Source organism: Oncorhynchus tshawytscha, linkage group LG01 (assembly GCF_018296145.1).
Source record: "Oncorhynchus tshawytscha isolate Ot180627B linkage group LG01, Otsh_v2.0, whole genome shotgun sequence".
Taxonomy (NCBI): domain Eukaryota; kingdom Metazoa; phylum Chordata; class Actinopteri; order Salmoniformes; family Salmonidae; genus Oncorhynchus; species Oncorhynchus tshawytscha.
In genome coordinates, this window is record NC_056429.1 from 5,497,999 (window position 1) to 5,525,497 (window position 27,499).

Genomic DNA, 27,499 nt, shown 5'->3' on the forward strand with positions numbered 1-27,499 from the left:
TTACCCGCTAATACAAAAAGCCTCCAGCCGACTCCCTCCCACACCCACAGTTGTTGCTTAACAGGTTTGAAGGGAGGGGAATATGGCACAGAGATCCAAGAACATACTGGTAATCATAAATGTGGCCGAAGGCATTCCAGACTGACTACATTGCAGTTGCCTGACTGATCATATGATATAGCAATTTGACACGCAAACCATTAAATGCTGCCTATAGTCAGCCTGGAACGCGACCTGTCTCTCTCAGAGTGGCAGTTACCGGTCAGGAAAGCTGTCATAGGTACCGAACAGGGACATGTGTTCCAAGAATACTGAGAATACTAATACTAAGAAGAATACTAATACTGAGAAGAATACTGAGACTACTAATACTGAGAAGAATACTAAGAAGAATACTGAGAATACTAATACTAAGAAGAATACTAATACTGAGAAGAATACTGAGACTACTAATACTGAGAAGAATACTGAGAATACTACTACTAAGAAGAATACTGAGAATACTAATACTAAGAAGAATACTGAGAATACTAATACTGAGAAGAATACTAAGAAGAATACTGAGAATACTAATACTAAGAAGAATACTGAGAATACTAAGAATACTAATACTGAGAAGAATACTGAGTATACTAATACTAAGAAGAATACTGAGAATACTAATACTAAGAAGAATACTGAGAATACTAATACTAAGAAGAATACTGAGAATACTAATACTAAGAAGAATACTGAGAATACTAATACTAAGAAGAATACTGAGAATACTAATACTGAGAAGAATACTAATACTGAGAAGAATACTGAGAATACTAATACTAAGAAGAATACTGAGAATACTACTACTAAGAAGAATACTGAGAATACTAATACTAAGAAGAATACTGAGAATACTACTACTAAGAAGAATACTGAGAAGAATACTGAGAATACTAATACTGAGAAGAATACTGAGAATACTACTACTAAGAAGAATACTGAGAATACTAATACTAAGAAGAATACTGAGAATACTAAGAATACTAATACTGAGAAGAATACTGAGTATACTAATACTAAGAAGAATACTGAGAATACTAATACTAAGAAGAATACTGAGAATACTAATACTAAGAAGAATACTGAGAATACTAATACTAAGAAGAATACTAATACTGAGAAGAATACTGAGAATACTAATACTAAGAAGAATACTGAGAATACTAATACCAAGAAGAATACTAAGAAGAATCAATTTTTTAACAAATCAAAATTATTTGTCCCATACACATGGTTAGCAGATGTTAATGCGAGTGTAGCGAAATGAACACGTGTTTCTTCCCGAATATTATCTGGTTCAAATACCTGAACCGACAAGGTGAAAAATCTGTCGACGTGCCCTTGAGCAAGGCACTTAACCCTACTTTGCTCCAGGGGTGCCGTACTACTATGGCTGACGCTGTAAAACAACACATTTCACTGCACCTATCCATGGTATGTGATGACAAAACATATATATTACAAAAAAAATGTGTAACACCCTTTTAATGCTGTTAGCTTGTTCAGGTTTATGAGCTTCAAACACGTGGACTAGAACAGACAAATACACTGATATCCATTTGTACAGTGACACATGTGTTGTTTTGGCTCTGTACTCCAGCACTTTGGATTTCAGTGCCGACTGCCAGCTTTAATTCCAGGGTATTTTCAGGTCAACTGTTTAGAAATTGCAGCACTTTTTGTACATTTGAACTTTTAGGCAACCAAAAGTATTGAGACAAATTCACTTATGTGTATTAAAGTAGTGAAAAGTTTAGTATAAAATTTCTATCACACAATTACAAACGACAAGCTTGTAACTTAAACTAGTTGCTGTTTGTTTTGGTTTCAGATTTTTTTTTTGTGGCCAATAGAAATTAAAATGATAAATAATGTATTGCGTCATTTTTTTGTCACTTAACAGAACTACAACAACAGAAAATGGTCACTGTCCAAATACTGTACGGCGGGACATATGTACCAAGTACAGCGAAGTACTTTGTGTACTTTGAGTCAGACCTTTTGAGGTTTTATATATATAATGTGACTGTGGTCTAAAACAGGGTTTACAATTCAGTTATTTCTTATTTTCAGGTTATTATCCAACAAATAATCTGAAGTTACGTTTTAATATCAACACAGTCAAGTGTATACTTTTAGGATATATGTCACATTTTTAAAAACAAAATACTAAAATGTAATAAAATATGTTAAGGACTACATTTCCAGAGGTGTCTCTTGGTTATCTGTCCCTCTTACAGCAACCGCTGTTTATCGGTTCCGTTTATCAGTTCCGTTTATCAGTTCTGGCTTCTTTGGAAAATACCTGCAAGAATATAAAAAAAACAGAAATACTGTTTTTGAAATGTTACATAACGTTTGTTAAGCAACATCTACCAGGATTGGGGTCAATTTAATTTCAATAAAACATTTTTAAGTAAGTTATACTTTTCAATGAATGAAATAAGACATCGTATTTCAGTTTACTTCCTGAATTGACAAGGACATTATGAAATTAACCCCAACCCTGATACATTACAATGGCCGTTATCACCTGAACATTATAATAACGACGTACCTTCTACAACAGGTCAGTATCACAAACAAGATGGCCACACCACCAACCACAGCTATTACTGCAGAGATTACAGAGACTGTAGACAGGGAGGACAGGTCCAGGTCTGGAACACACCACAAACAAACAAAACAAACACTTGTTCATATGTTTATTAAGGACTCTCTTCAATCTGTAGTACTAAAGTGTTGCCAAATATAAAAAAGTAATTTATGATGGTCAGACATTAGTATTGACTAACATCTGATGGTCAGACACATTAGTATTGACTAACATCTGATGGTCAGACACATTAGTATTGACTAACATGTGATGGTCAGACACATCTGTATTGACTAACATCTGATGGTCAGACATTAGTATTGACTAACATCTGATGGTCAGACATTAGTATTGACTAACATCTGATGGTCAGACACATTAGTATTGACTAACATGTGATGGTCAGACACATCTGTATTGACTAACATCTGATGGTCAGACACATTAGTATTGACTAACATCTGATGGTCAGACACATTAGTATTGACTAACATCTGATGGTCAGACACATTAGTATTGACTAACATCTGATGGTCAGACACATCTGTATTGACTAACATCTGATGGTCAGACACATCTGTATTGACTAACATCTGATGGTCAGACACATCTGTATTGACTAACATCTGATGGTCAGACACATCTGTATTGACTAACATCTGATGGTCAGACACATTAGTATTGACTAACATGTGATGGTCAGACACATTAGTATTGACTAACATCTGATGGTCAGACACATTAGTATTGACTAACATCTGATGGTCAGACACATTAGTATTGACTAACGTGATGGTCAGACACATTAGTATTGACTAACATGTGATGGTCAGACACATTAGTATTGACTAACATGTGATGGTCAGACACATTAGTATTGACTAACATCTGATGGTCAGACACATTAGTATTGACTAACATGTGATGGTCAGACACATTAGTATTGACTAACATCTGATGGTCAGACACATTAGTATTGACTAACATCTGATGGTCAGACACATTAGTATTGACTAACATCTGATGGTCAGACATTAGTATTGACTAACATGTGATGGTCAGACACATTAGTATTGACTAACATCTGATGGTCAGACACATTAGTATTGACTAACATCTGATGGTCAGACACATTAGTATTGACTAACATCTGATGGTCAGACACATTAGTATTGACTAACATCTGATGGTCAGACACATTAGTATTGACTAACATGTGATGGTCAGACACATCTGTATTGACTAACATCTGATGGTCAGACACATTAGTATTGACTAACATCTGATGGTCAGACACATTAGTATTGACTAACATCTGATGGTCAGACACATTAGTATTGACTAACATCTGATGGTCAGACATTAGTATTGACTAACATGTGATGGTCAGACACATTAGTATTGACTAACATCTGATGGTCAGACACATTAGTATTGACTAACATCTGATGGTCAGACACATTAGTATTGACTAACATCTGATGGTCAGACATTAGTATTGACTAACATCTGATGGTCAGACATTAGTATTGACTAACATGTGATGGTCAGACACATTAGTATTGACTAACATCTGATGGTCAGACACATTAGTATTGACTAACATCTGATGGTCAGACACATTAGTATTGACTAACATCTGATGGTCAGACACATTAGTATTGACTAACATTTGATGGTCAGACACATTAGTATTGACTAACATCTGATGGTCAGACACATTAGTATTGACTAACATCTGATGGTCAGACACATTAATATTGACTAACATCTGATGGTCAGACATTAGTATTGACTAACATGTGATGGTCAGACACATTAGTATTGACTAACATCTGATGGTCAGACACATTAGTATTGACTAACATCTGATGGTCAGACACATTAGTATTGACTAACATGTGATGGTCAGACACATCTGTATTGACTAACATCTGATGGTCAGACACATTAGTATTGACTAACATCTGATGGTCAGACACATTAGTATTGACTAACATCTGATGGTCAGACACATTAATATTGACTAACATCTGATGGTCAGACATTAGTATTGACTAACATCTGATGGTCAGACACATTAGTATTGACTAACATCTGATGGTCAGACACATTATAAGAAGTGTAGAATTTATTGAAGATGTATAGAATGCATAGAAGATGTATAGATGTTTATAATGTATAGATGTATATAATGTATAGATGTTTATAATGTATAGATGTTTCTAATGTATTGATGTTTATAATGTATAGATGTTTATAATGTATAGATGTATATAATGTATAGATGTTTATAATGTATAGATGTTTATAATGTATTGATGTTTATAATGTATAGATGTTTATAATGTATAGATGTATATAATGTATAGATGTTTATAATGTATAGATGTTTATAATGTATTGATGTTTATAATGTATAGATGTTTATAATGTAGACGTATATAATGTATAGATGTGTAGAATGTTTCGATTATAGACGTGTATAATGTATAGACATAGATTATATAGATATATAGTTTATATAGATGTATAGAATGAATAGATTATATAGATGTATAGTATGAATAGATTATATAGATGTATAGTATGAATAGATTATATAGATGTATAGATTATATAGATGTATAGTATGAATAGATTATATAGATGTATAGATTATATAGATGTATAGTATGAATAGATTATATAGATGTATAGTATGAATAGATTATATAGATGTATAGATTATATAGATGTATAGTATGAATAGATTGTATGTATAGTATGAATAGATTATATAGATGTATAGTATGAATAGATTATATGGATGTATAGATTATATAGATGTATAGTATGAATAGATTATATAGATGTATAGTATGAATAGATTATATGGATGTATAGATTATATAGATGTATAGTATGAATAGATTATATAGATGTATAGTATGAATAGATTATATAGATGTATAGTATGAATAGATTATATGGATGTATAGATTATATAGATGTATAGTATGAATAGATTATATGGATGTATAGATTATATAGATGTATAGTATGAATAGATTATATAGATGTATAGTATGAATATATTATATAGTTGTATAGAATGTATAGTATGAATAGATTATATAGATTTATAGATGTATAGAATTTCCTACCTGTGCACATATATGACCCGGGTGTGTTGAGGCAGTCCGTGTTTTGGGGGCACGGGGTTGGCTGATCGGCACACTCATCGACATCTACAGCAAATCAGTCAGAATACAAAACTAAAGACATGCATGTCGACTGTAGTGCCTTAATTAAAATCTCTCTCCCACACACACACACACACACACACACACACACACACACACCCCTCCAGCCCACTCCCTACCGTGGCAGATTGGGGGAGCAGGACTCCATTGATAGCTGTTGGGGTCACAGGTCACAGAGGATGGACCAATCAGCTGATAGCCTGGACCACACTGGTAGTAGATGACGGAGTCACAGAGCAGAGAGAAGCCTGACTGTAACCTGGGGATTGGACCACAACTGGGATCTGGGAGGGAGGAAGGGGGAGGAAGGAGGGAGGAGGATGAGGGAGGGAGGAAGACGAAGGGGGGAGGGAGGGAGGAAGGGGGAGGAGAGAGGGAGAAGGGGGGGAGAGAGGGAGAAGGGGGGGGAGGGAAGGGGGAGGAGGGAGGAGGGAGGGAGGAAGGGGGGGGGTAAGTACAGTGATAACCTAATGATGATGAGGTCACAGTAGAGAGAAGCCTGTCTGTAACCTGGGGACTGGACCACACCTGAGGAGGTCAGATGAAAGTCTGTTGGAGAGGAGCGGCCTGAGCAAGGCTGCACAGAATCCCTGATCTACTAAATACACGTATCTTGCATACCATGTAGTTGCTAGATTCCTTTACTGACTCCATGTCCAATCTATATCTTTCCCCTCCCTCTTTCTCTACCTGTGTCTGGTTACATCCAATCAGAGAAGTTAAGGTGAGGGATGAGGGTTAGGAGAATAGTACCTGTTCCATCCAGACAGAGAGGTTAAGGTGAGGGATGAGGGTTAGGAGAATAGTACCTGTGTCCGGCTCCTTCCAGGCAGAGAGGTTAAGGTGAGGGATGAGGGTTAGGAGAACAGTACCTGTTCCATCCAGACAGAGAGGTTAAGGTGAGGGATGAGGGTTAGGAGAATAGTACCTGTGTCCGGCTCCTTCCAGGCAGAGAGGTTAAGGTGAGGGATGAGGGTTAGGAGAATAGTACCTGTGTCAGGCTCCTTCCAGGCAGAGAGGTTAAGGTGAGGGATGAGGGGGTGGCTGCAGGCCAGCATGTCTTCTGGGCTGACCGTACGGCTGAATGGGTCGGAGGGAACACGTGTGATGTGCGTGTTGTCACAGATGATACGTGACAGGGACACGGTGTGAAGCTGTGCTCTCTGGGTGCTGGTGAACACAGCCTCTCTCTCCCACCAGAACCTGACAGAGGGGGAGAGGTTACTGGGTAGGCAGACATACTGTAGGGCCGATTCAAAACAGACACATTGGGTGGGCAGCATCTCAGACATACACTGAGTGTACAAATCATTAGGGAACACCTTCCTAATTTTGAGTTGCACCCCCTTTTGCCCTCAGAACAGCCTCAGTTCGCTGTGGAAAGCCTTCCACAGGGATGCTGGTCCATGTTGACTCCAATGCTTCCCACAGTTGTCAACTTGGCTTGGTGGACCATTCTTGATACACATGGGAAACTGTTGAGCGTGAAAAACCCAGCAGCGTTGAAGTTCTTGACACTGAAACCGGTGCGCCTGGCACCTACTACCATACCCGGTTCAAAGGCACTTAAATATTTTGTCTTGCCCATTCGCCCTCTGAATGGCACACATACACAATCCATGTCTCAATTGTCTCAAGGCTTAAAAATCCTTCTTTAACCACCTGTCTCCTCCTCCTTCATCTACACGGATTTGAAGTGGATTTAACAGGTGACATCGATAAGGGATCATAGCTTTCACCTGGATTCACCTGGTCAGTCTGTGTCATGAAAAGAGCAGGTGTTCTTAATGTTTTGTAAACTCAGTGTAGATGGTCATAAGATTCATGTATTTTTGGAAATGATCAATATACAATTTACTCATTCAAACAATTTATATTGCAAACCCTCGTCTTAAGGCCAGGACTCAATCCGGTCTGAGGACGATCCGCGTTGCAGCGCAGGTCACATTTAAAGGTAATTTCTGATTGACCCGGCATTTTGAGCATTTAATTAGACTGTGATCTCTGCGACAGCGGTAACAATGTCTTTAAATGGAGCATAGCCACAAAGGGCCGATCGGATTGAATTCCAGCCTAATTGTTATTACATGCGTTTGTGTTTCACAACCTTGTAACACATCGTTTTGAGAGTGTTGCTGTGTGCAGAGGGTCCCAGGTTGGAGCCCAGTTTGGGGTAGAACAGGGATGGAAGCCTTACTGTTACACGTATTGTCAAACCACCATCTCATCTCACCTGTCTCCGTCTCTCAGTGCTCTGAACTGCTTGGCCAGTAGACAGGCCAGGAGGGGTCCCACCCGGCCCCCAGGTAGAGGAGGCTCTGAGATGGCCCCCACCCATACGTCGATGTTCTGGGACGTCCCGTACAACAACAGGAACTTCTCAGCCAGACCAGGGTTACCCAGGATACCTGCCAGGTCAGAGGTCAGACAAACGTGATGGAAATACGTTGGAACACATTTTTTTCCCCCTATATTATCCTTTGTGGTTTTAAATGTAGTATGGTGCATTGTATACACGTATGTGTTAGGAATTATGAGGACCACAAGGAAAACAAGAGCATTGTATACAAATATGAAAACAAGTTCTCAATGAGATTGGCTAGAATGTATTTTTTATTTTTTATAATGATCATGTATTCTGTTTATCTACCTGCAAGGTCAGAGGTGGTGTTGGGAACAGAGAGGCCACAGAGCCCACGCCACGAGCTGTAACCTGGTAGAGCAGGAAGTAGGGGAAGGAGAGATTGATGGAGGGAATAGAAGAAGAAGAGGGGTAGAAGAATGAAGAAAATAAATGGATAATAAAACAACAACAAGGATACTTCCATTTGGGCCATCTTCTAATATGTGAGTTTGAGAACAAGGATACTTCCAGTTGGGCCATCTTCTAACATGTGAGTTTGAGAACAAGGATACTTCCAGTTGGGCCATCTTCTAACATGTGAGTTTGAGAACAAGGATACTTCCAGTTGGGCCATCTTCTAACATGTGAGTTTGATAAACAAGGATACTTCCAGTTGGGCCATCTTCTAACATGTGAGTTTGAGAACAAGGATACTTCCAGTTGGGCCATCTTCTAACATGTGAGTTTGAGAACAAGGATACTTCCAGTTGGGCCATCTTCTAACATGTGAGTTTGAGAACAAGGATACTTCCAGTTGGGCCATCTTCTAACATGTGAGTTTGAGAACAAGGATACTTCCAGTTGGGCCATCTTCTAACATGTGAGTTTGAGAACAAGGATACTTCCAGTTGGGCCATCTTCTAACATGTGAGTTTGAGAACAAGGATACTTCCAGTTGGGCCATCTTCTAACATGTGAGTTTGAGAACAAGGATACTTCCAGTTGGGCCATCTTCTAACATGTGAGTTTGAGAACAAGGATACTTCCAGTTGGGCCATCTTCTAACATGTGAGTTTGAGAACAAGGATACTTCCAGTTGGGCCATCTTCTAACATGTGAGTTTGAGAACAAGGATACTTCCAGTTGGGCCATCTTCTAACATGTGAGTTTGAGAACAAGGATACTTCCAGTTGGGCCATCTTCTAACATGTGAGTTTGAGAACAAGGATACTTCCAGTTGGGCCATCTTCTAACATGTGAGTTTGAGAACAAGGATACTTCCAGTTGGGCCATCTTCTAACATGTGAGTTTGAGAACAAGGATACTTCCAGTTGGGCCATCTTCTAACATGTGAGTTTGAGAACAAGGATACTTCCAGTTGGGCCATCTTCTAACATGTGAGTTTGAAAACAAGGATACTTCCAGTTGGGCCATCTTCTAACATGCGAGTTTGAGAACAAGGATACTTCCAGTTGGGCCATCTTCTAACATGTGAGTTTGAGAACAAGGATACTTCCAGTTGGGCCATCTTCTAACATGTGAGTTTGAGAACAAGGATACTTCCAGTTGGGCCATCTTCTAACATGTGAGTTTGAGAACAAGGATACTTCCAGTTGGGCCATCTTCTAACATGTGAGTTTGAGAACAAGGATACTTCCAGTTGGGCCATCTTCTAACATGTGAGTTTGAGAGTATACTATAAGTACTGTATACTGTTTAATATAACCAGCAGGGACCAGGTAGGCCTGTACTAATATAGTATTGTAGTATAATAATATAGTACTAATATTACCAGGCCGGCCATGGTCTATATAATATAGTAACATAGTATTAATACTACCAGGCAGGCCATGTTCTATATAATATAGTAATATAGTACTAATATTACCAGGCAGGCCGTGGTCTATATAATATAGTAATATAGTACTAATATTACCAGGCAGGCCGTGGTCTATATAATATAGTACTAATATTACCAGGCAGGCCATGTTCTATATAATATAGTAATATAGTACTAATATTACCAGGCAGGCCGTGGTCTCGACCCCGCTGCAGGTTGAGGGCACCCAGGTCTAGTGGCATCCCACCCTGGGCCTGGAACAGTCTCTCAGTTAGCTCCTCAACCATCATCTGGCCTGGCATCTGGAGCTTGGCTGGGGAAAGGAGGAGGCCACGCAGTACTGGGTCTATACCACCTGAGAGAGGTGGGATAGAGGTGGGAGAGAGAGAGGAGAGAGGTGGGAGAGAGAGAGGAGCGAGGTGAAAAGAGGTGAGGGAGAGAGGTGAGGAGAGAGGTGGGGGAGAGAGAGAGGAGAGAGGTGGGGGAGAGAGAGAGAGGAGAGAGGTGGAAGAGAGAGGAGAGAGGTGAAAAGAGGTGAGGGAGAGAGAGAAGAGAGGTGGGGGAGAGAGAGGAGCGAGGTGGAAGAGACGTGAGGACAGGGGTGGGAGAGAGGTGAGAGAGTGGCAGGGAGAGAGAGTTGGGGAGAGGTGAGAGATGTGGGAGAGAGATGTGGGAGAGAGGCAGGGAGAGAGAGGAGAGAGGTGGGGGAGAAGTGGGAGAGAGAGAGAGAGAGAGAGAGAGAGAGAGAGAGGAGAAAGAGAGAGGAGAGAGGTGGGGAGAAGTGGGGGAGAGAGATGAGAGAGGTGGGGGGATAGAGGTGGGGGAGAGAGATGAGAGTTGGGGGGAGAGAGAGGAGGAGAGGTGAGGGGAGAGAGATGAGAGAGGTTTAATAATGCAGACTTCCATCCATGTCATTGTCTGCATCATTTCCAATCCCCCATATATACAGTGTAGAATATACAGTACATTCAAAGTATTCAGATCCCTTGACTTCTTTCACATTTTGTTACATTACAGCCTTATTCTAAAATGCATTAAATATTATTTTTCCTCATCATCACACAATACCCATGATGGCAAAGCAAAAAACTGTTTTTTAGACATTTTGGCAAATGTATTAAAAATAAAAAATAAACATATATACACACAGGTATATACAGGTGAAGTCAGAAGTTTACATACACCTTAGCCAAATGCATTTAAACTCAGTTTTTCACAATTCCTGACATTTAATCCTAGAAAAAATTCCCTGTCTTAGGTCAGTTAGGATCACCACTTTATTTTAAGAATGTGAAATGTCAGAATAATTGTATAGAGAAATATTTATTTCAGCTTTTATTTATTTTATCACATTCCCAGTGGGTCAGAAGTTTACATACGCTCAATTAGTATTTGGTAGCATTGCTTTTAAATTGTTTAACATGGGTCAAACGTTTCGGGTAGCCTTACACAAGCTTTCCACAATAAGTTGGGTGAATTTTGGCCCATTCCTCCTGACAGAGCTGATGTAACTGAGTCAGGTTTGTAGGCCTTCTTGCTCGCACACGCTTTTTCAGTTCTGCCCACACATTTTCTATGGGATTGAGGTTAGGGCTTTGTGATGGCCATTCCAATACCTTGACTTTGTTGTCCTTAAGCCATTTTGCCACAACTTTGGATGTATGCTTGATTTTCCTTGCTCATGATGCCATCTATTTTGTGAAGTGGACCAGTCCCTCCTGCAGCAAAGCACCCCCACAACATGATGCTGCCACCCCCGTGCTTCACGGTTGGGATGGTGTTCTTTGGCTTGTAAGCCTCCCCCTTTTCCTCCAAACATAACGATGGTCATTATGGCCAAACAGTTCTATTTTTGTTTCATCAGACCAGAGGACATTTCTCCAAAAAGTACAATCTTTGTCCCCATGTGCAGTTGCAAACCGTAGTCTGGCTTTTTTATGGCGGTTTTGGAGCAGTGGCTTCCTCCTTGCTGAGCGGCCTTTCAGGTTATGTTGATATAGGACTCGTTTTACTGTGGATATAGATCATTTTGTACCTGTTTCCTCCAGCATCTTCACAAGGTCCTTTGCTGTTGTTCTGGGATTGATTTACACTTTTCGCACCAAAGTACGTTCATCTCTAGGAGACAGAACACGTCTCCTTCCTGAGCGTTATGGCGGCTGCGTGGTCCCATGGTGTTTATACTTGCGTACTATTGTGTGTACAGATGGACGTGGTACCTTCAGGCATTTGGAAATTGCTCCCAAGGATGAACCAGGCTTGTGGAGGTCTACAATTTTTTTCTGAGGTCTTGTCTGATTTCTTTTGATTTTCCCATGATGTCAAGCAAAGAGGCAGTGAGTTTGAAGGTAGGCCTTGAAATACATCCACAGGTACACCTCCAATTGATTCAAATGATGTCAATTAGCCTATCAGAAGCTTCTAAAGCCATGACATAATTTTCTGGAATTTTCCAAGCTGTTTAAAGGCACAGTCAACTTAGTGCATGTAAACTTCTGACCCACTGGAATTGTGATACAGTGAATTATAAGTAAAATAATCTGTCTCTAAACAATTGTTGGAAAAATGACTTGTGTCATGCACAAAGTAGATGTCCTAACCGACTTCCCAAAACTATAGTTTGTTAACAAGACATTTGTGGAGAGGTTGAAAAACATGTTGTAATGTCTCCAACCTAATTATATGTAAACTTCAACTGTATATATTTGGGTTTCTGATGAGGTGATACCAATGAACTAAGCTCATGAGGCATTTATAAAAGTAATATTTCTAAGTAATATTATCACTTAGAAATGTCCTTGTTTTTGAAAGAAAAGCAAACATTTTTGTCCATTAAAATGACATCAAATAGATCAGAAACACAGTGTGGACGTTGTTAATGTTGTAAATGACTATTGTAGCTGGAAACAAATATTATTTTCTATGTAATATCTACATAGGCGTACAGAGGCCCATTATCAGCAACCATCACTCCTGTGGTCCAATGGCATGTTGTGTTAGCTAATCCAAGTTTATCGTTTTAAAAAGGCTAATTGATCATTAGAAAGCCCTTTTGCAATTATGTTAGCACAGCTGAAAACTGTTGTTCTGACTAAAGAAGCAAAAAAACTGTCCTTTAGACTAGTTGAGTATCTGCATTTGTGGGTTTGATTACAGGCTCAAAATGACCAGAAGCAAAGAACTGTCCTCTGAAACTTGTCAGTCTATTCTTGTTCTGAGAAATGAAGGCTATTCCAGGCGAGAAATTGCCAAGAAACTGAAGATCTCGTACAACGCTGTGCACTACTCCCTTCACAGAACAGCGTAATCTGGCTCTAACCAGAATAGAAAGAGGAGTGGGAGCCCCCGGTGCACAACTGAGCAAGATGACAAGTACATTAGAGTGTCTAGTCTGAGAAACATGCCTCACAAGTCCTCAACTGGCAGCTTCATTAAATAGTACCCGCAAAACACCAGTCTCAACGTCAACAGTGAAGAGGCGACTCCGGGATGCTGACCTTCTAGGCAGAGTTGCAAAGAAAAAGCCATATCGCAGACTGGCCAATAAAAATAAAATATTAAGATGGAGAAAAAGAACACAGACACTGGACAGAGGAAGATTGCCTAGAAGGCCAGCATCTCAGAGTCGCCTCTTCGCTGCAACTCCCCAACGGGCTTAGGAGGTGAAGGTCGAGTCATGCTTCCTCCGAAACATGACCCGCCAAGCCACGCTTCTTAACACCCACCCACATAACTCAGAAGCTGCACCAATGTGTCGGAGGAAACACCATTCAACTGATGACCAATGTCAGCCTGCAGGCGCCTGGCCCACCACAAGGAGTCGCTAGAGCACAAAGAGCCAAGTAAAGCCCCACCCACCCCCGCCACCGGCCAAACCCTCCCTGGGTCTGTAGTGCCTTAGACCGCTGCGCCACTCGGGAGGCCGATAAACATATTCTATTGTTATTCACAATAACAGTGACTCCAAAATGACAATACATTATTTACCATTCATTTCTATTGGGTACAAAATAATCTGGAACACATCCAAAATAAACAGCAAATGTATCCAACAAATGTGTTGTCACAAGCTTGATGTAATCATTGCATGCTATGAATATGGGACCAAATACTTTGTCCTACTTTAATACACATGTTAAGTGAATTTGGCCCAATACTTTTAGTCTCCTAAAATGGGGGGACGATGTATAAAAAGTGATGTAATTTTCACCCTATTGGGATCAAAATACCCTCAAATTAAAGCTGACAGTCTGCACTTTAACCTCATAGTCACTGTATCATTTCATACCAAAGTGCCGGAGTACAGAGCCAAAACAACAACAAATAAATACCCTGTCCCAATACTATTGGAGCTCACTGTATGTGGTCATTTTACTTACTTTTGTTTAATGCACTGCTTTTAAGTCTCTCCGGGCATCTGCTAAAAACATTAGGTTTTCAGTCCAGCAGTAGGCTTAATCTGGATCCGGGAAACTGGCCCTATTTCAATGGATCATTTCTATTGAGAATGCTTTTTAGTCCAGTTCTAGCCTTAATCTATGTCCGGGAAACCGGGCCGTAATTTAAAACGTCTCACCCTCCTGTACGACCCTCCAGGATGCGAAGAGGGAGTGGTGTAGGGGCAGAGGTGGGTGCTGTGGGGCGAGGCTGTACCCGGGGCCCAGGCGGGCCACCATTGGCTGCACGGTGACGTGGGCAAAGCGGAAGGCGGCGGCTGAGAAGACGTTAGCGATGCTGGGGTCAATCTCAGGGTCGTAGCCCTTGTACGGAGGCATCAGGAGGGAGGTGGGGGTCTCACCCAGGACCCTGGGCAAGTAGTGCTCCCAGGTCAGTATCTGAGGGAGGAGGAGATCAGGGGTGAGGTAGTATTCTAATAGTGCTCCCAGGTCAGTATCTGAGGGAGGAGGAGATCAGGGGTGAGGCACTATTCTAATAGTGATCCCAGGTCAGTATCTGAGGGAGGAGGAGATCAGGGGTGAGGCAGTATTCTGATAGTGATCCCAGGTCAGTATCTGAGGGAGGAGGAGATCAGGGGTGAGGTAGTATTCTAATAGTGATCCCAGGTCAGTATCTGAGGGAGGAGGAGATCAGGGGTGAGGCAGTATTCTAATAGTGATCCCAGGTCAGTATCTGAGGGAGGAGGAGATCAGGGGTGAGGCAGTATTCTAATAGTGATCCCAGGTCAGTATCTGAGGGAGGAGATCAGGGGTGAGGCATTATTCTAACTTTATATCCGTGCCACTGCCTGCGATATAGAAAACAAAAAACACGACACCACGACACAAACAGAAGCTCCTAGAACCCAGACCCTGGAGGAAGCTTCACCTGTCTGGAAAACAGAAGCACCTAGAACCCAGACCCTGCAGGAGGCTTCACCTGTCTGGAAAACAGAAGCACCTAGAACTCAGACCCTGGAGGAACCTGTCTGGGAAACAGAAGCACCTAGAACCCAGACCCTGGAGGAGGCTTCACCTGTCTGGAAAACAGAAGCTCCTAGAACCCAGACCCTGCAGGAGGCTTCACCTGTCTGGAAAACAGAAGCACCTAGAACCCAGACCCTGCAGGAGGCTTCACCTGTCTGGAAAACAGAAGCACCTAGAACCCAGACCCTGGAGGAACCTGTCTGGGAAACAGAAGCACCTAGAACCCAGACCCTGTAGGAGGCTTCACCTATCTGGAAAACAGAAGCTCCTAGAACCCAGACCCTGGAGGAGGCTTCACCTGTCTGGAAAACAGAAGCACCTAGAACCCAGACCCTGGAGGAACCTGTCTGGGAAACAGAAGCACCTAGAACCCAGACCCTGGAGGAACCTGTCTGGAAAACAGAAGCACCTAGAACCCAGACCCTGGAGGAGGCTTCACCTGTCTGGAAAACAGAAGCACCGAGAACCCAGACCCTGGAGGAACCTGTCTGGAAAACAGAAGCACCTAGAACCCAGACCCTGGAGGAGGCTTCACCTGTCTAGAAAACAGAAGCACCTAGAACCCAGACCCTGGAGGAGGCTTCACCTGTCTGGAAAACAGAAGCTCCTAGAACCCAGACCCTGGGGGAACCTGTCTGGGAAACAAACACATAGTGTGTGTACCTGGTGGACAGCCCCCATGATCTTCCTGGCCTCCTGGTACAAGGTGTCTGGGCTCCAGTGAGGGTTGAGGAGGTGCAACTCGCTGACCAGCCTGTTGTGTTCCCTCAGGAACAACGTGTGGAGTGCTATCATCCCCAGGTGCTCATTGGCCCGTGAGTCACCTAGACAACAGAATACAGGAAGTTTGACCCATAGACATACAATAACTAGAAGTATTGATCTGTCACATGAATGAAACTATATACTCGCTACATATTCGTCACCAGACCCACTGGCTCCAGGTCATCTATAAGTCTATGCTAGGTAAAGCTCCGCCTTATCTCACCTCACTGGTCACGATAACAACACCCACCAGTAGCATACGTTCCAGCAGGTATATCTCACTGATCATCCCCAAAGCCAACACTTCATTTGGCCGCCTTTCCTTCCTGTTCTCTGCTGCCAGTGACTGGAACGAATTGCAAAAATTGCTGAAGTTGGAGACTTTTATTTCCCTCACTAACTTTAAGCATCAGCTATCTGAGCAGCTAACCGATCGCTGCAGCTGTACATAGGCCATCTGTAAATAGCCCACCCAATCTACCTACCTCATCCCTATACTGTTTTCATTTACTTTTCTGCTCTTTTGCACACCAGTATCTCTACTTGCACATCATCATCTGCTCATTTATCACTCCAGTGTTAATCTGCTAAATTGTCACTCCAGTGTCACTCAAATTGTCACTCCATTGTCACTCAATCTGCTCATTTATCACTCCAGTGTTAATCTGCTAAATTGTAATTATTCGCTCCTATGGCCTATTAATTGCCTACCTCCTCATGCCTTTTGTACACACTGTATATAGACTTTCTTTTTTTTCTACTGTGTTATTGACTTGTTTATTGTGTTATTGGCTTGTTTATTGTGTTATTGGCTTGTTTATTGTGTTATTGTCTTGTTTATTGTTTATTCGTTTATTCCATGTGTAACTCTGTGTTGTTGTCTGTGTCACACTGCTTTGCTTTATCTTGGCCAGGTCGCAGTTGTAAATGAGAACTCGTTCTCAACTAGCCTACCTGATTAAATAAAGGTGGGAAAAAACCACACAAAAACCCCCCGGTGATGATTAATTCATTATACTAAATCATGCAAATATAACCTGTCTCTGTATAGCCGCATATATAAGACAACTGCTGGGTCTGCCCAGGCAGAGCTCCTGATTGACATGTGCTTTATGGTGCATTGAGTTGGTTGGAACCTCTTCAGATCACGGACAATAAACAATCATTCATATTAAGATTGACCTAAGAGTGTCCCTGGTGTTGAACTTCCACCACAATCTTTAACCCGAGCTGTGCTACAGTACATTAGCAACGGTCATAGAAATTGTTCAAAGATTTTGAAAACAATTCTAATAAATACAATATAATTGAAATATTGTCTGAATTATAGAGCGTAAAACATTTGACTTGCTTAGACATTATAATGAGTTCAGGGATTTTGAATAGTTTGTGTTAAAACAAAGACAATTATGTGTGCCTCATTTGCATAAACATATGGGATTATTTGCATATATATATGAATGAATTAACATACATGGGTGTAGTAGGGCTGCAAACCACCAAACACTTGTTCTGTCTACCCTATTATCTGCACTGTCTCGACTGCCTCATTAATTACTGTTGTTGCCACGTTCTGTTGCATAATTCAACAGGTGTGTCAATAGCAGGACACCATCTGAAAAAACAAAAATGATTGTAAAAAATTACCATTTAAAAAATGTACACCCATCAAAATAAAAGTAATCTTTCTACTCTTTCTTGTGATGTAAGTGTGGAGAAGGTGCGTTAAATCCCTGACTAAGCTTTAGCGTTCATACAGACTGAAAGACAATGTATCCCATTAAGCCCATGTCAGCCATTACCGGGGTGTGTGTGACGGGTTGTTGCGAAAACATCAGGCACAAGGAAGAGTATAAAAGAGTCGGGAAGAGTCAAAGGAAAGCAATCAATCCCAGCCAGATTTAAAGTGATACGTGGATTTTGCATCCCTCAAACACAGCAAATACTGCTGAAAAATACAGACCCTCAGGTGGGCGGGGCATGCGCGTTGCTATAGAAACATTCTGTATCTAGGCACACAGTTTATAGCAGCACATAACTAGGTTGTTACCGTAAAGCACTTTGTGAGAGATGTTGCAAAAAGGTCATTATACATTTTTGTTTGTTTGATTGTTTGATTGTTTGATTGATTAATTTATTGATGGGTTGGATTGTAACATACCTGCTTGGAAACAGGATGTAATATTCTCCTGTTCTGTTGGTGCAGTAGCAGATGTGTCAGAGGCACTTGTGGCTCCGGTGGAGTTGGCCTCAGACCCGCTTCGTGGCCCACAGGGATCCAGGCGTCCCTGTAGGCGAGGCAGGTAGGGCATGTAGGCAAGACCCTGGTCTGAGGCTTGGTCATTGAGGGCCAAAACACCCAGTGGAGAGGAGTGGTTCCTCAGGGCCGCAGCCATGGGGGAGGAGCTACCGTACACCATACTGGCGTCCACGAATGAGGTGATAGCGTTCAGTTGCTCCCGGTGATGGTGGGGTGTGGCCCCGGTGAAGGCTTCGCTCCCGACACAGCTGGGCGCCGAGCGGAAGAAAGGCATGCAGCTCTGTATACCAGTACGAGGGTCTGACAGCGGGATCTGGTGAGAGGGGAAGGAAGGCAGTACGAGGGTCTGACAGCGGGATCTGGGGAGAGGGGAAGGAAGGCAGTACGAGGGTCTGACAGCGGGATCTGGGGAGAGGGGAAGGAAGGCAGTACGAGGGTCTGACAGCGGGATCTGGGGAGAGGGGAAGGAATGCAGTACGAGGGTCTGACAGCGGGATCTGGGGAGAGGGGAAGGAAGGCAGTACGAGGGTCTGACAGCGGGATCTGGGGAGAGGGGAAGGAAGGCAGTACGAGGGTCTGACAGCGGGATCTGGGGAGAGGGGAAGGAAGGCAGTACGAGGGTCTGACAGCGGGATCTGGGGAGAGGGGAAGGAAGGCAGTACGAGGGTCTGACAGCGGGATCTGGGGAGAGGGGAAGGAATGCAGTACGAGGGTCTGACAGCGGGATCTGGGGAGAGGGAAGGAAGGCAGTACGAGGGTCTGACAGCGGGATCTGGGGAGAGGGGAAGGAATGCAGTACGAGGGTCTGACAGCGGGATCTGGGGAGAGGGGAAGGAAGGCAGTACGAGGGTCTGACAGCGGGATCTGGGGAGAGGGGAAGGAAGGCAGTACGAGGGTCTGACAGCGGGATCTGGGGAGAGGGGAAGGAAGGCAGTACGAGGGTCTGACAGCGGGATCTGGGGAGAGGGGGAAGGAAGGCAGTACGAGGGTCTGACAGCGGGATCTGGGGAGAAGGGAAGGAAGGCAGTACGAGGGTCTGACAGCGGGATCTGGGGAGAGGGGAAGGAAGGCAGTACGAGGGTCTGACAGCGGGATCTGGGGAGAGGGGAAGGAAGGCAGTACGAGGGTCTGACAGCGGGATCTGGGGAGAGGGGAAGGAAGGCAGTACGAGGGTCTGACAGCGGGATCTGGGGAGAGGGGAAGGAAGGCAGTACGAGGGTCTGACAGCGGGATCTGGGGAGAGGGGAAGGAAGGCAGTACGAGGGTCTGACAGCGGGATCTGGGGAGAGGGGAAGTGTGTGTGCGTTTCACACTGAATAGATTCGGAGCAGGAAAGAATTAGACAGAAGCAGCTAGCTTCAATCAGCAGTTAAAACCATTTTTAAAAGGGTTCTCCCAGACCCAGTTTTGGTAAAAAGCTGAGGGATGGGGCAGGAGAAATGTAACCACTCTCAAATTCATAGACAGAGCTATGGATGCAAAGACTGACCATCCATGATATCAACATTATAGTTTTAATCCCGTTGGAGGCTATTTAGTGTTTGTTTAGGGATGGTTCGAAATGTACAAAATGTGGACCTGGAGGAAAATAGTGGAGGGCTACGCTTTTTCAAATTCAGTCAGGGGGCAGGGTTTAGTGTGGTTTTAGGGAGGGCCATGTCATTTGCGATTGATGAAATGTCTATATTTCATTGATTTAAGTGCTTATTTATTTTTTCACCTTTATTTAACTAGGCAAGTCAGTTAAGAACCAATTCTTATTTTTAATGACGGCCTAGGAACAGTGGGTTAAACTGCCTGACACCTTGTCAGCTCGGGGATGTGAACTTGCAACCTTGTCAGCTCGGGGATATGAACTTGCAACCTTTCGGTTACTAGTCCAATGCTCTGACCACTAGGCTACCCTGCCGCCCCGATTATTAGGCTGTATATGGATGTGTTTCGAATGCCGACCCTCATCTTTGATTGTGAAGTGGTCTAATTATGTCGCTATCATTTTTGTAATATAGAAGATGTTTTAAACCCAGACAGCTTTTAGGTGAAACACTTGTGACCCACTGGGCACAGACGTCAATTCAACATCTATTCCACGTTGGTTCAACGTCATTTCATTGAAATGACATGGAAACAACATTGATTCAACCAATGTGTTGCTGCCACGTTTTTTTTGCATAGGTAGGTCTACTCAGTCTAGGCCATGCTCATAAGGACGTCTCAGATTGAATTAAAACGGGGGGACAGTTTCGTTACATACAAGACACACTGATTTGGCATTGGAGAAATAGGCCTATGAGAAGATGCATAAGCCCCTCTCTGTCCATTATTACCTGGTAATTAGTGTAGTGAAAAAAGATCCTGCTAGGCTCTCCAGTCATGTAAACTTATGTAGAATTGCATGAAATGCGTTTATAAAAGGCTACTTGCACTCGAACCTGCAAAAAACAAAATGGTAGATTCATGCAATGCCTTTATTGTAAAGGAGATCTTTCCCCGCTACTCTTGTCCATGGTGGTCTGCGAACCCACAACCTTCTGGCCCACAGCCCTGACCCTTGTCCATGGTGGTCTGCGAACCCACAACCTTCTGGCCCACAGCCCTGCACCTTGTCCATGGTGGTCTGCGAACCCACAACCTTCTGGCCCACAGCCCTGCACCTTGTCCATGGTGGTCTGCGAACCCACAACCTTCTGGCCCACAGCCCTGACCCTTGTCCATGGTGGTCTGCGAACCCACAACCTTCTGGCCCACAGCCCTGCACCTTGTCCATGGTGGTCTGCGAACCCACAACCTTCTGGCCCACAGCCCTGCTGCTTGTCCATGGTGGTCTGCGAACCCACAACCTTCGGGCCCACAGCCCTGCCCCCTGCCCCTTACATTTACTTTGTTTACAAACATTGGAGTAAAACATTTTTTTTTATTTTGGGTTCTGATGGAGTGGGACAGTTGAACTAAGCTCATGAGGCATTTATAAGTTATATTCTTCAACAATCAATGGGTATAAATCATCTATTCATTTTTAAATTATTGCATTTTTTTGTGTAAATTATGTTAAGACCTCAACTACACTTTCAATAAATTGTGATTGATTTGATTTGACCTGTAGCTCTATAGGGAAGCAGGGAGTGTCTCACCTGTATAGGGAAGCAGGGAGTGTCTCACCTGTATAGGGAAGCAGGGAGTGTCTCACCTGTATAGGGAAGCAGGGAGTGTCTCACCTGTATAGGGAAGCAGGGAGTGCCTCACCTGTATAGGGAAGCAGGGAGTGCCTCACCTGTATAGGGAAGCAGGGAGTGCCTCACCTGTATAGGGAAGCAGGAGTGCCTCACCTGTATAGGGAAGCAGGGAGTGTCTCACCTGTATAGAGAAGCAGGGAGTGCCTCACCTGTATAGGGAAGCAGGGAGTGCCTCACCTGTATAGGGAAGCAGGGAGTGCCTCACCTGTATAAGGAAGCAGGGAGTGTCTCACCTGTATAGGGAAGCAGGGAGTGTCTCACCTGTATAGGGAAGCAGGGAGTGTCTCACCTGTATAAGGAAGCAGGGAGTGTCTCACCTGTATAGGGAAGCAGGGAGTGCCTCACCTGTATAGGGAAGCAGGGAGTGCCTCACCTGTATAGGGAAGCAGGGAGTGCCTCACCTGTATAGGGAAGCAGGGAGTGCCTCGCCTGTATAAGGAAGCAGGGAGTGTCTCGCCTGTATAGGGAAGCAGGGAGTGTCTCACCTGTATAGGGAAGCAGGGAGTGTCTCACCTGTATAGGGAAGCAGGGAGTGTCTCACCTGTATAGGGAAGCAGGGAGTGTCTCACCTCTATAGGGAAGCAGGGAGTGTCTCACCTGTATAGGGAAGCAGGGAGTGTCTCACCTGTATAGAGAAGCAGGGAGTGCCTCACCTGTATAGGGAAGCAGGGAGTGCCTCACCTGTATAGGGAAGCAGGGAGTGCCTCACCTGTATAGGGAAGCAGGGAGTGCCTCACCTGTATAGGGAAGCAGGGAGTGCCTCACCTGTATAGGGAAGCAGGGAGTGTCTCACCTGTATAGAGAAGCAGGGAGTGCCTCACCTGTATAGGGAAGCAGGGAGTGCCTCACCTGTATAGGGAAGCAGGGAGTGCCTCACCTGTATAAGGAAGCAGGGAGTGTCTCACCTGTATAGGGAAGCAGGGAGTGTCTCGCCTGTATAGGGAAGCAGGGAGTGTCTCGCCTGTATAGGGAAGCAGGGAGTGTCTCACCTGTATAGGGAAGCAGGGAGTGTCTCACCTCTATAGGGAAGCAGGGAGTGTCTCACCTCTATAGGGAAGCAGGGAGTGTCTCACCTGTATAGGGAAGCAGGGAGTGTCTCACCTGTATAGGGGGAAGCAGGGAGTGTCTCACCTGTATAGAGAAGCAGGGAGTGCCTCACCTGTATAGGGAAGCAGGGAGTGCCTCACCTGTATAGGGAAGCAGGGAGTGTCTCACCTGTACAGGGAAGCAGGGAGTGTCTCACCTGTATAGGGAAGCAGGGAGTGCCTCACCTGTATAGGGAAGCAGGGAGTGCCTCACCTGTATAGGGAAGCAGGGAGTGTCTCACCTGTATAGGGAAGCAGGGAGTGTCTCACCTGTATAGGGAAGCAGGGAGGGCCTCACCTGTATAGGGAAGCAGGGAGTGTCCCGGCTGCATGTGCGGGTACAGTCGGCCCCGGTCCTGAAGGCAGCTGTGCTGGGACTCTGAGGAGTCAGAGCGAAGTCATGGTCGATCCACTGACCCCACTCCACCAGCAGGTGGGACAGAGATGAGTCCAGAGAGATGTTCTCATTGTGGGTGTAGAGAACGTTCTGGGATATCAGGCGCACCTGGAGGGAGGTGGGAGGAGAGGAGGGAGGAGAGAGGGGGAGAGAGGAGAGAGGGAGGTGGGAGGAGAGGAGAGAACAGAGAGGGGAGGGAGGAGAGAGGGGGAGGGAGGAGAGAGGGGCAGGGAGGAGAGAGGGAGAAGGGTGAGGTTATTACAGAGAGGGAGAAGGGTAAGGTTATTACAGTGAGGGGCAGGGAGGAGAGAGGGAGAAGGGTGAGGTTATTACAGTGAGGGGCAGGGAGGAGAGAGGGAGAAGGGTGAGGTTATTACAGTGAGGGAGAAGGGTGAGGTTATTACAGTGAGGGAGAAGGGTGAGGTTATTACAGTGAGTTTGGTTTTACAGCTGACCTGACATAGAGTAAAATGACAGAGGAAACATTCCATGTTATGATGACTCAGGTCAACAGCAGTGCACTATATAGGGATACTGTAGCCAGAGATAGGATAGGACTCTTACCAGTGCAGGGTGTAGTAGATAGGATAGGACTCTTACCTGGGGCAGGATGTAGTAGATAGGATAGGACTCTTACCAGTGCAGGGTGTAGTAGATAGGATAGGACTCCTACCTGGGGCCGGGTATAGTAGAAAGGATAGGACTCTTACCTGGGGCAGGATGTAGTAGATAGGATAGGACTCTTACCAGTGCAGGGTGTAGTAGATAGGATAGGACTCTTACCTGGGGCCGGGTGTGGTAGATAGGATAGGACTCTTACTTGGGACAGGGTGTGGTAGATAGGATAGGACTCTTACTTGGGACAGGATGTAGTTATAGGACTCTTACCTGGGGCAGGCTGTAATAGATAGGATAGGACTCTTACCTGGGGCAGGGTGTAGTTATAGGACCCTTACCGGGGGCAGGGTGTAGTTATAGGACTCTTACCTGGGGCCAGGTGTAGTTATAGGACTCTTACCTGGGGCAGGGTTTAGTAAATAGAATAGGACTCTTACCTGGGGAAGGTTGTAGTTATAGGACTCTTACCTGGGGCAGGATGTAGTAGATAGGATAGGACTCTTACCTGGGGAAGGTTGTAGTTATAGGACTCTTACCTGGGGCAGGGTGTAGTTATAGGACTCTTACCTGGGGCAGGGTGTAGTTATAGGACTCTTACCGGGGGCAGGGTGTAGTTATAGGACTCTTACCTGGGGCAGGGTGTAGTTATAGGACTCTTACCTGGGGCAGGGTGTAGTTATAGGACTCTTACCTGGGGCAGGGTGTAGTTATAGGACTCTTACCTGGGGCAGGGTGTAGTTATAGGACTCTTACCTGGGGCAGTGTGTAGTAGATAGGATATGACTCTTACCGGGGAAGGTTGTAGTAGATAGGATAGGACTCTTACCTGGGGCAGGATGTAGTAGATAGGATAGGACTCTTACCGGGGCAGTGTGTAGTAGATAGGATAGGACTCTTACCTGGGGAAGGTTGTAGTTATAGGACTCTTACCTGGGGCAGGGTGTAGTTATAGGACTCTTACCTGGGGCAGGGTGTAGTTATAGGACTCTTACCTGGGGCAGGGTGTAGTTATAGGACTCTTACCGGGGGCAGGGTGTAGTTATAGGACTCTTATCGGGGGCAGGGTGTAGTTATAGGACTCTTACCTGGGGCAGTGTGTAGTAGATAGGATATGACTCTTACCGGGGGAAGGTTGTAGTAGATAGGATAGGACTCTTACCTGGGGCAGGATGTAGTAGATAGGATAGGACTCTTAACAGGGGCAGTGTGTAGTAGATAGGATAGGACTCTTACCTGGGGCAGGGTGTGGTAGATAGGATAGGACTCTTACCTGGGGCAGGATGTAGTAGATAGGATAGGACTCTTAACAGGGGCAGTGTGTAGTAGATAGGATAGGACTCTTACCGGGGGCAGGGTGTAGTTATAGGACCCTTACCTGGGGCAGGGTGTAGTTATAGGATAGAACTCTTACCAGGGGCAGGGTGTAGTTATAGGACTCTTACCTGGGGCAGGGTGTAGTTATAGGACTCTTACCGGGGGAAGGTTGTAGTTATCAGACACTTACCTGGGGCAGGATGTAGTAGATAGGATAGGACTCTTACCTGGGGCAGGATGTAGTAGATAGGATAGGACTCTTACATGGGGCAGGATGTAGTAGATAGGATAGGACTCTTACCTGGGGCAGGATGTAGTAGATAGGATAGGACTCTTACCTGGGGCAGGGTGTGGTAGATAGGATAGGACTCTCACCGGGGGCAAGGTGTAGTTATAGTAGGTGTGTTCAGGGTCCCAGCCCCTAGGGACCCCTCGGATGTCCTCATACTCTGGGGGGAGCCAGCGGGAGTACGGGGTGTTGGCCGCACCCCACTTAGGGTGCTGTCTGGAGAGGGTTGACAACGTGGGTGACACACACAAACTACAAGTCATGTCAAATCAAACACTCATTTCCTTTTCACACTGTAGTTTCAACCTGAACCCTACTGGCTGGAAGTTGTCAGGCAGACAGAGCGAGAGAAAGAGAGACAAGCAGACAGCCAGAGATCAAATCTAATTGTATTTGTCACATGCCACCGAATACAAGAGGTGAGGACTTTACCGTGAAATACTTACGGGCCCTTTCCAACAATGCAGAGTTAAAAAGTACATTAAAAAAATACAATATTTGAAACAAAAATACAGAAATAATAACAATAGAATAACAATAACGAGGCTACATACAAGGAGTACCGGCACCGAGTCAATGTGCAGGGGTACTACAGACAAGACAGACAGACAGACCTGTTGTTGCACTCCCCGGTGAATGAATGGTAGACAGACAGACAGACAGACCTGTTGTTGCACTCCCCGGTGAATGAACGGTATCGTTCAGACAGACAGCCAGTCTTACAGAGGGGTCTCTGCATCTCAGAGGAACAGCCTGTAACCTGCAGTAGAAGCTGCATGTCCTCCTCACTCAGCGGGTCTGTTGGGGGTGAGACGGAGGAAGGGGTGACAGACAGTGTTACAGAGCGTTCACACTACACAAGCGGGTTCTCCTAGCCAAACTAGCCTCGCCCTCATTTTTAAAATGTTTAAATTTGACCTTTATTTAACTTGGCAAGTCAGTTAAGAACAAATTCTTATTTTCAATGACGGCCTACCGGGTGACGGCCTAACAGTGGGTTAACTGCCTGTTCAGGGACAGAACAACAGATTTGTGCCTTGTCAGCTCGGGGGTTTGAACTCACAACCTTTCGGTTACTAGTCCAACAGCTCTAACCACTAGGCTACTCTGCCGCCCCCACCCACCCTCATGTGCCATGTATCAACAGCCATCGACAGCCAATCCGGTAGGGGTTGGAAGCTATTGCGAGCTTCGATTGGTCCCTCGCTTCGATTGGTCCCTCGCTTTGCGTTATTGCAGAGGATTTTCATAAAGTTCAGCTTTCCCCAACTTTAGTCTCGCCCTGTACAGCTTCTTCGCCAATGCCATCGCTCACATCGCTCACATCGCTCAACGGTTCCCCCGCCCAGTCCACTTCTCTCGCTTTACTTCCATTGAAAGTGAATGGCTTCCGATGTTTCACTGCGCCATGCCGTTGTATGGTGTGAACCTGCAAGTCCTCCTCACTCAACAGGTCTGTTGGGGAACAGCTTTTAGCCTGCAGGAGAACTTGCAAGTCCTCCTCACTCAACAGGTCTGTTGGGGAACAGCTTGAAGCCTGCAGGAGAACTTGCAAGTCCTCCTCACTCAACAGGTCTGTTGGGGAACAGCCTGAAGCCTGCAGGAGAACTTGCATGTCCTCCTCACTCAACAGGTCTGTTGGGGAACAGCTTTTAGCCTGCAGGAGAACCTGCATGTCCTCCTCACTCAACAGGTCTGTTGGGGAACAGCTTTTAGCCTGCAGGAGAACCTGCATGTCCTCCTCACTCAACAGGTCTGTTGGGGAACAGCTTTTAGCCTGCAGGAGAACCTGCATGTCCTCCTCACTCAACAGGTCTGTTGGGGAACAGCCTGAAGCCTGCAGGAGAACTTGCAAGTCCTCCTCACTCAACAAGTCTGTTGGGGAACAGCTTGAAGCCTGCAGGAGAACTTGCAAGTCCTCCTCACTCAACAGGTCTGTTGGGGAACAGCTTTTAGCCTGCAGGAGAACCTGCAAGTCCTCCTCACTCAACAGGTCTGTTGGGGAACAGCTTGAAGCCTGCAGGAGAACTTGCAAAGTCCTCCTCACTCAA

The 27,499-nt window shown here is 44.6% G+C and overlaps 1 protein-coding gene across 1 annotated transcript in view; it reads right to left on the reverse strand.

Moving 5' to 3' along the window:
• Positions 1 to 1,193: 1,193 nt before the first annotated feature.
• epx (eosinophil peroxidase) overlaps positions 1,194 to 27,499 on the reverse strand; it is a 28,271-nt gene continuing 1,965 nt past the window's right edge. Inside the window, exons 4-17 of the mRNA XM_042321667.1 lie at positions 26,114 to 26,246; positions 25,535 to 25,664; positions 23,129 to 23,335; positions 18,414 to 18,825; positions 16,151 to 16,311; positions 14,641 to 14,899; positions 10,249 to 10,419; positions 8,531 to 8,593; positions 8,114 to 8,288; positions 6,872 to 7,083; positions 6,000 to 6,164; positions 5,782 to 5,865; positions 2,597 to 2,699; positions 1,194 to 2,344 (exon numbers count right to left, since the gene is read on the reverse strand). Coding sequence (XP_042177601.1) covers positions 2,290 to 2,344; positions 2,597 to 2,699; positions 5,782 to 5,865; positions 6,000 to 6,164; positions 6,872 to 7,083; positions 8,114 to 8,288; positions 8,531 to 8,593; positions 10,249 to 10,419; positions 14,641 to 14,899; positions 16,151 to 16,311; positions 18,414 to 18,825; positions 23,129 to 23,335; positions 25,535 to 25,664; positions 26,114 to 26,246 — 2,330 coding nt within the window. The 3' untranslated portion in view covers positions 1,194 to 2,289. The remainder of the gene's footprint in view (positions 2,345 to 2,596; positions 2,700 to 5,781; positions 5,866 to 5,999; positions 6,165 to 6,871; positions 7,084 to 8,113; positions 8,289 to 8,530; positions 8,594 to 10,248; positions 10,420 to 14,640; positions 14,900 to 16,150; positions 16,312 to 18,413; positions 18,826 to 23,128; positions 23,336 to 25,534; positions 25,665 to 26,113; positions 26,247 to 27,499) is intronic.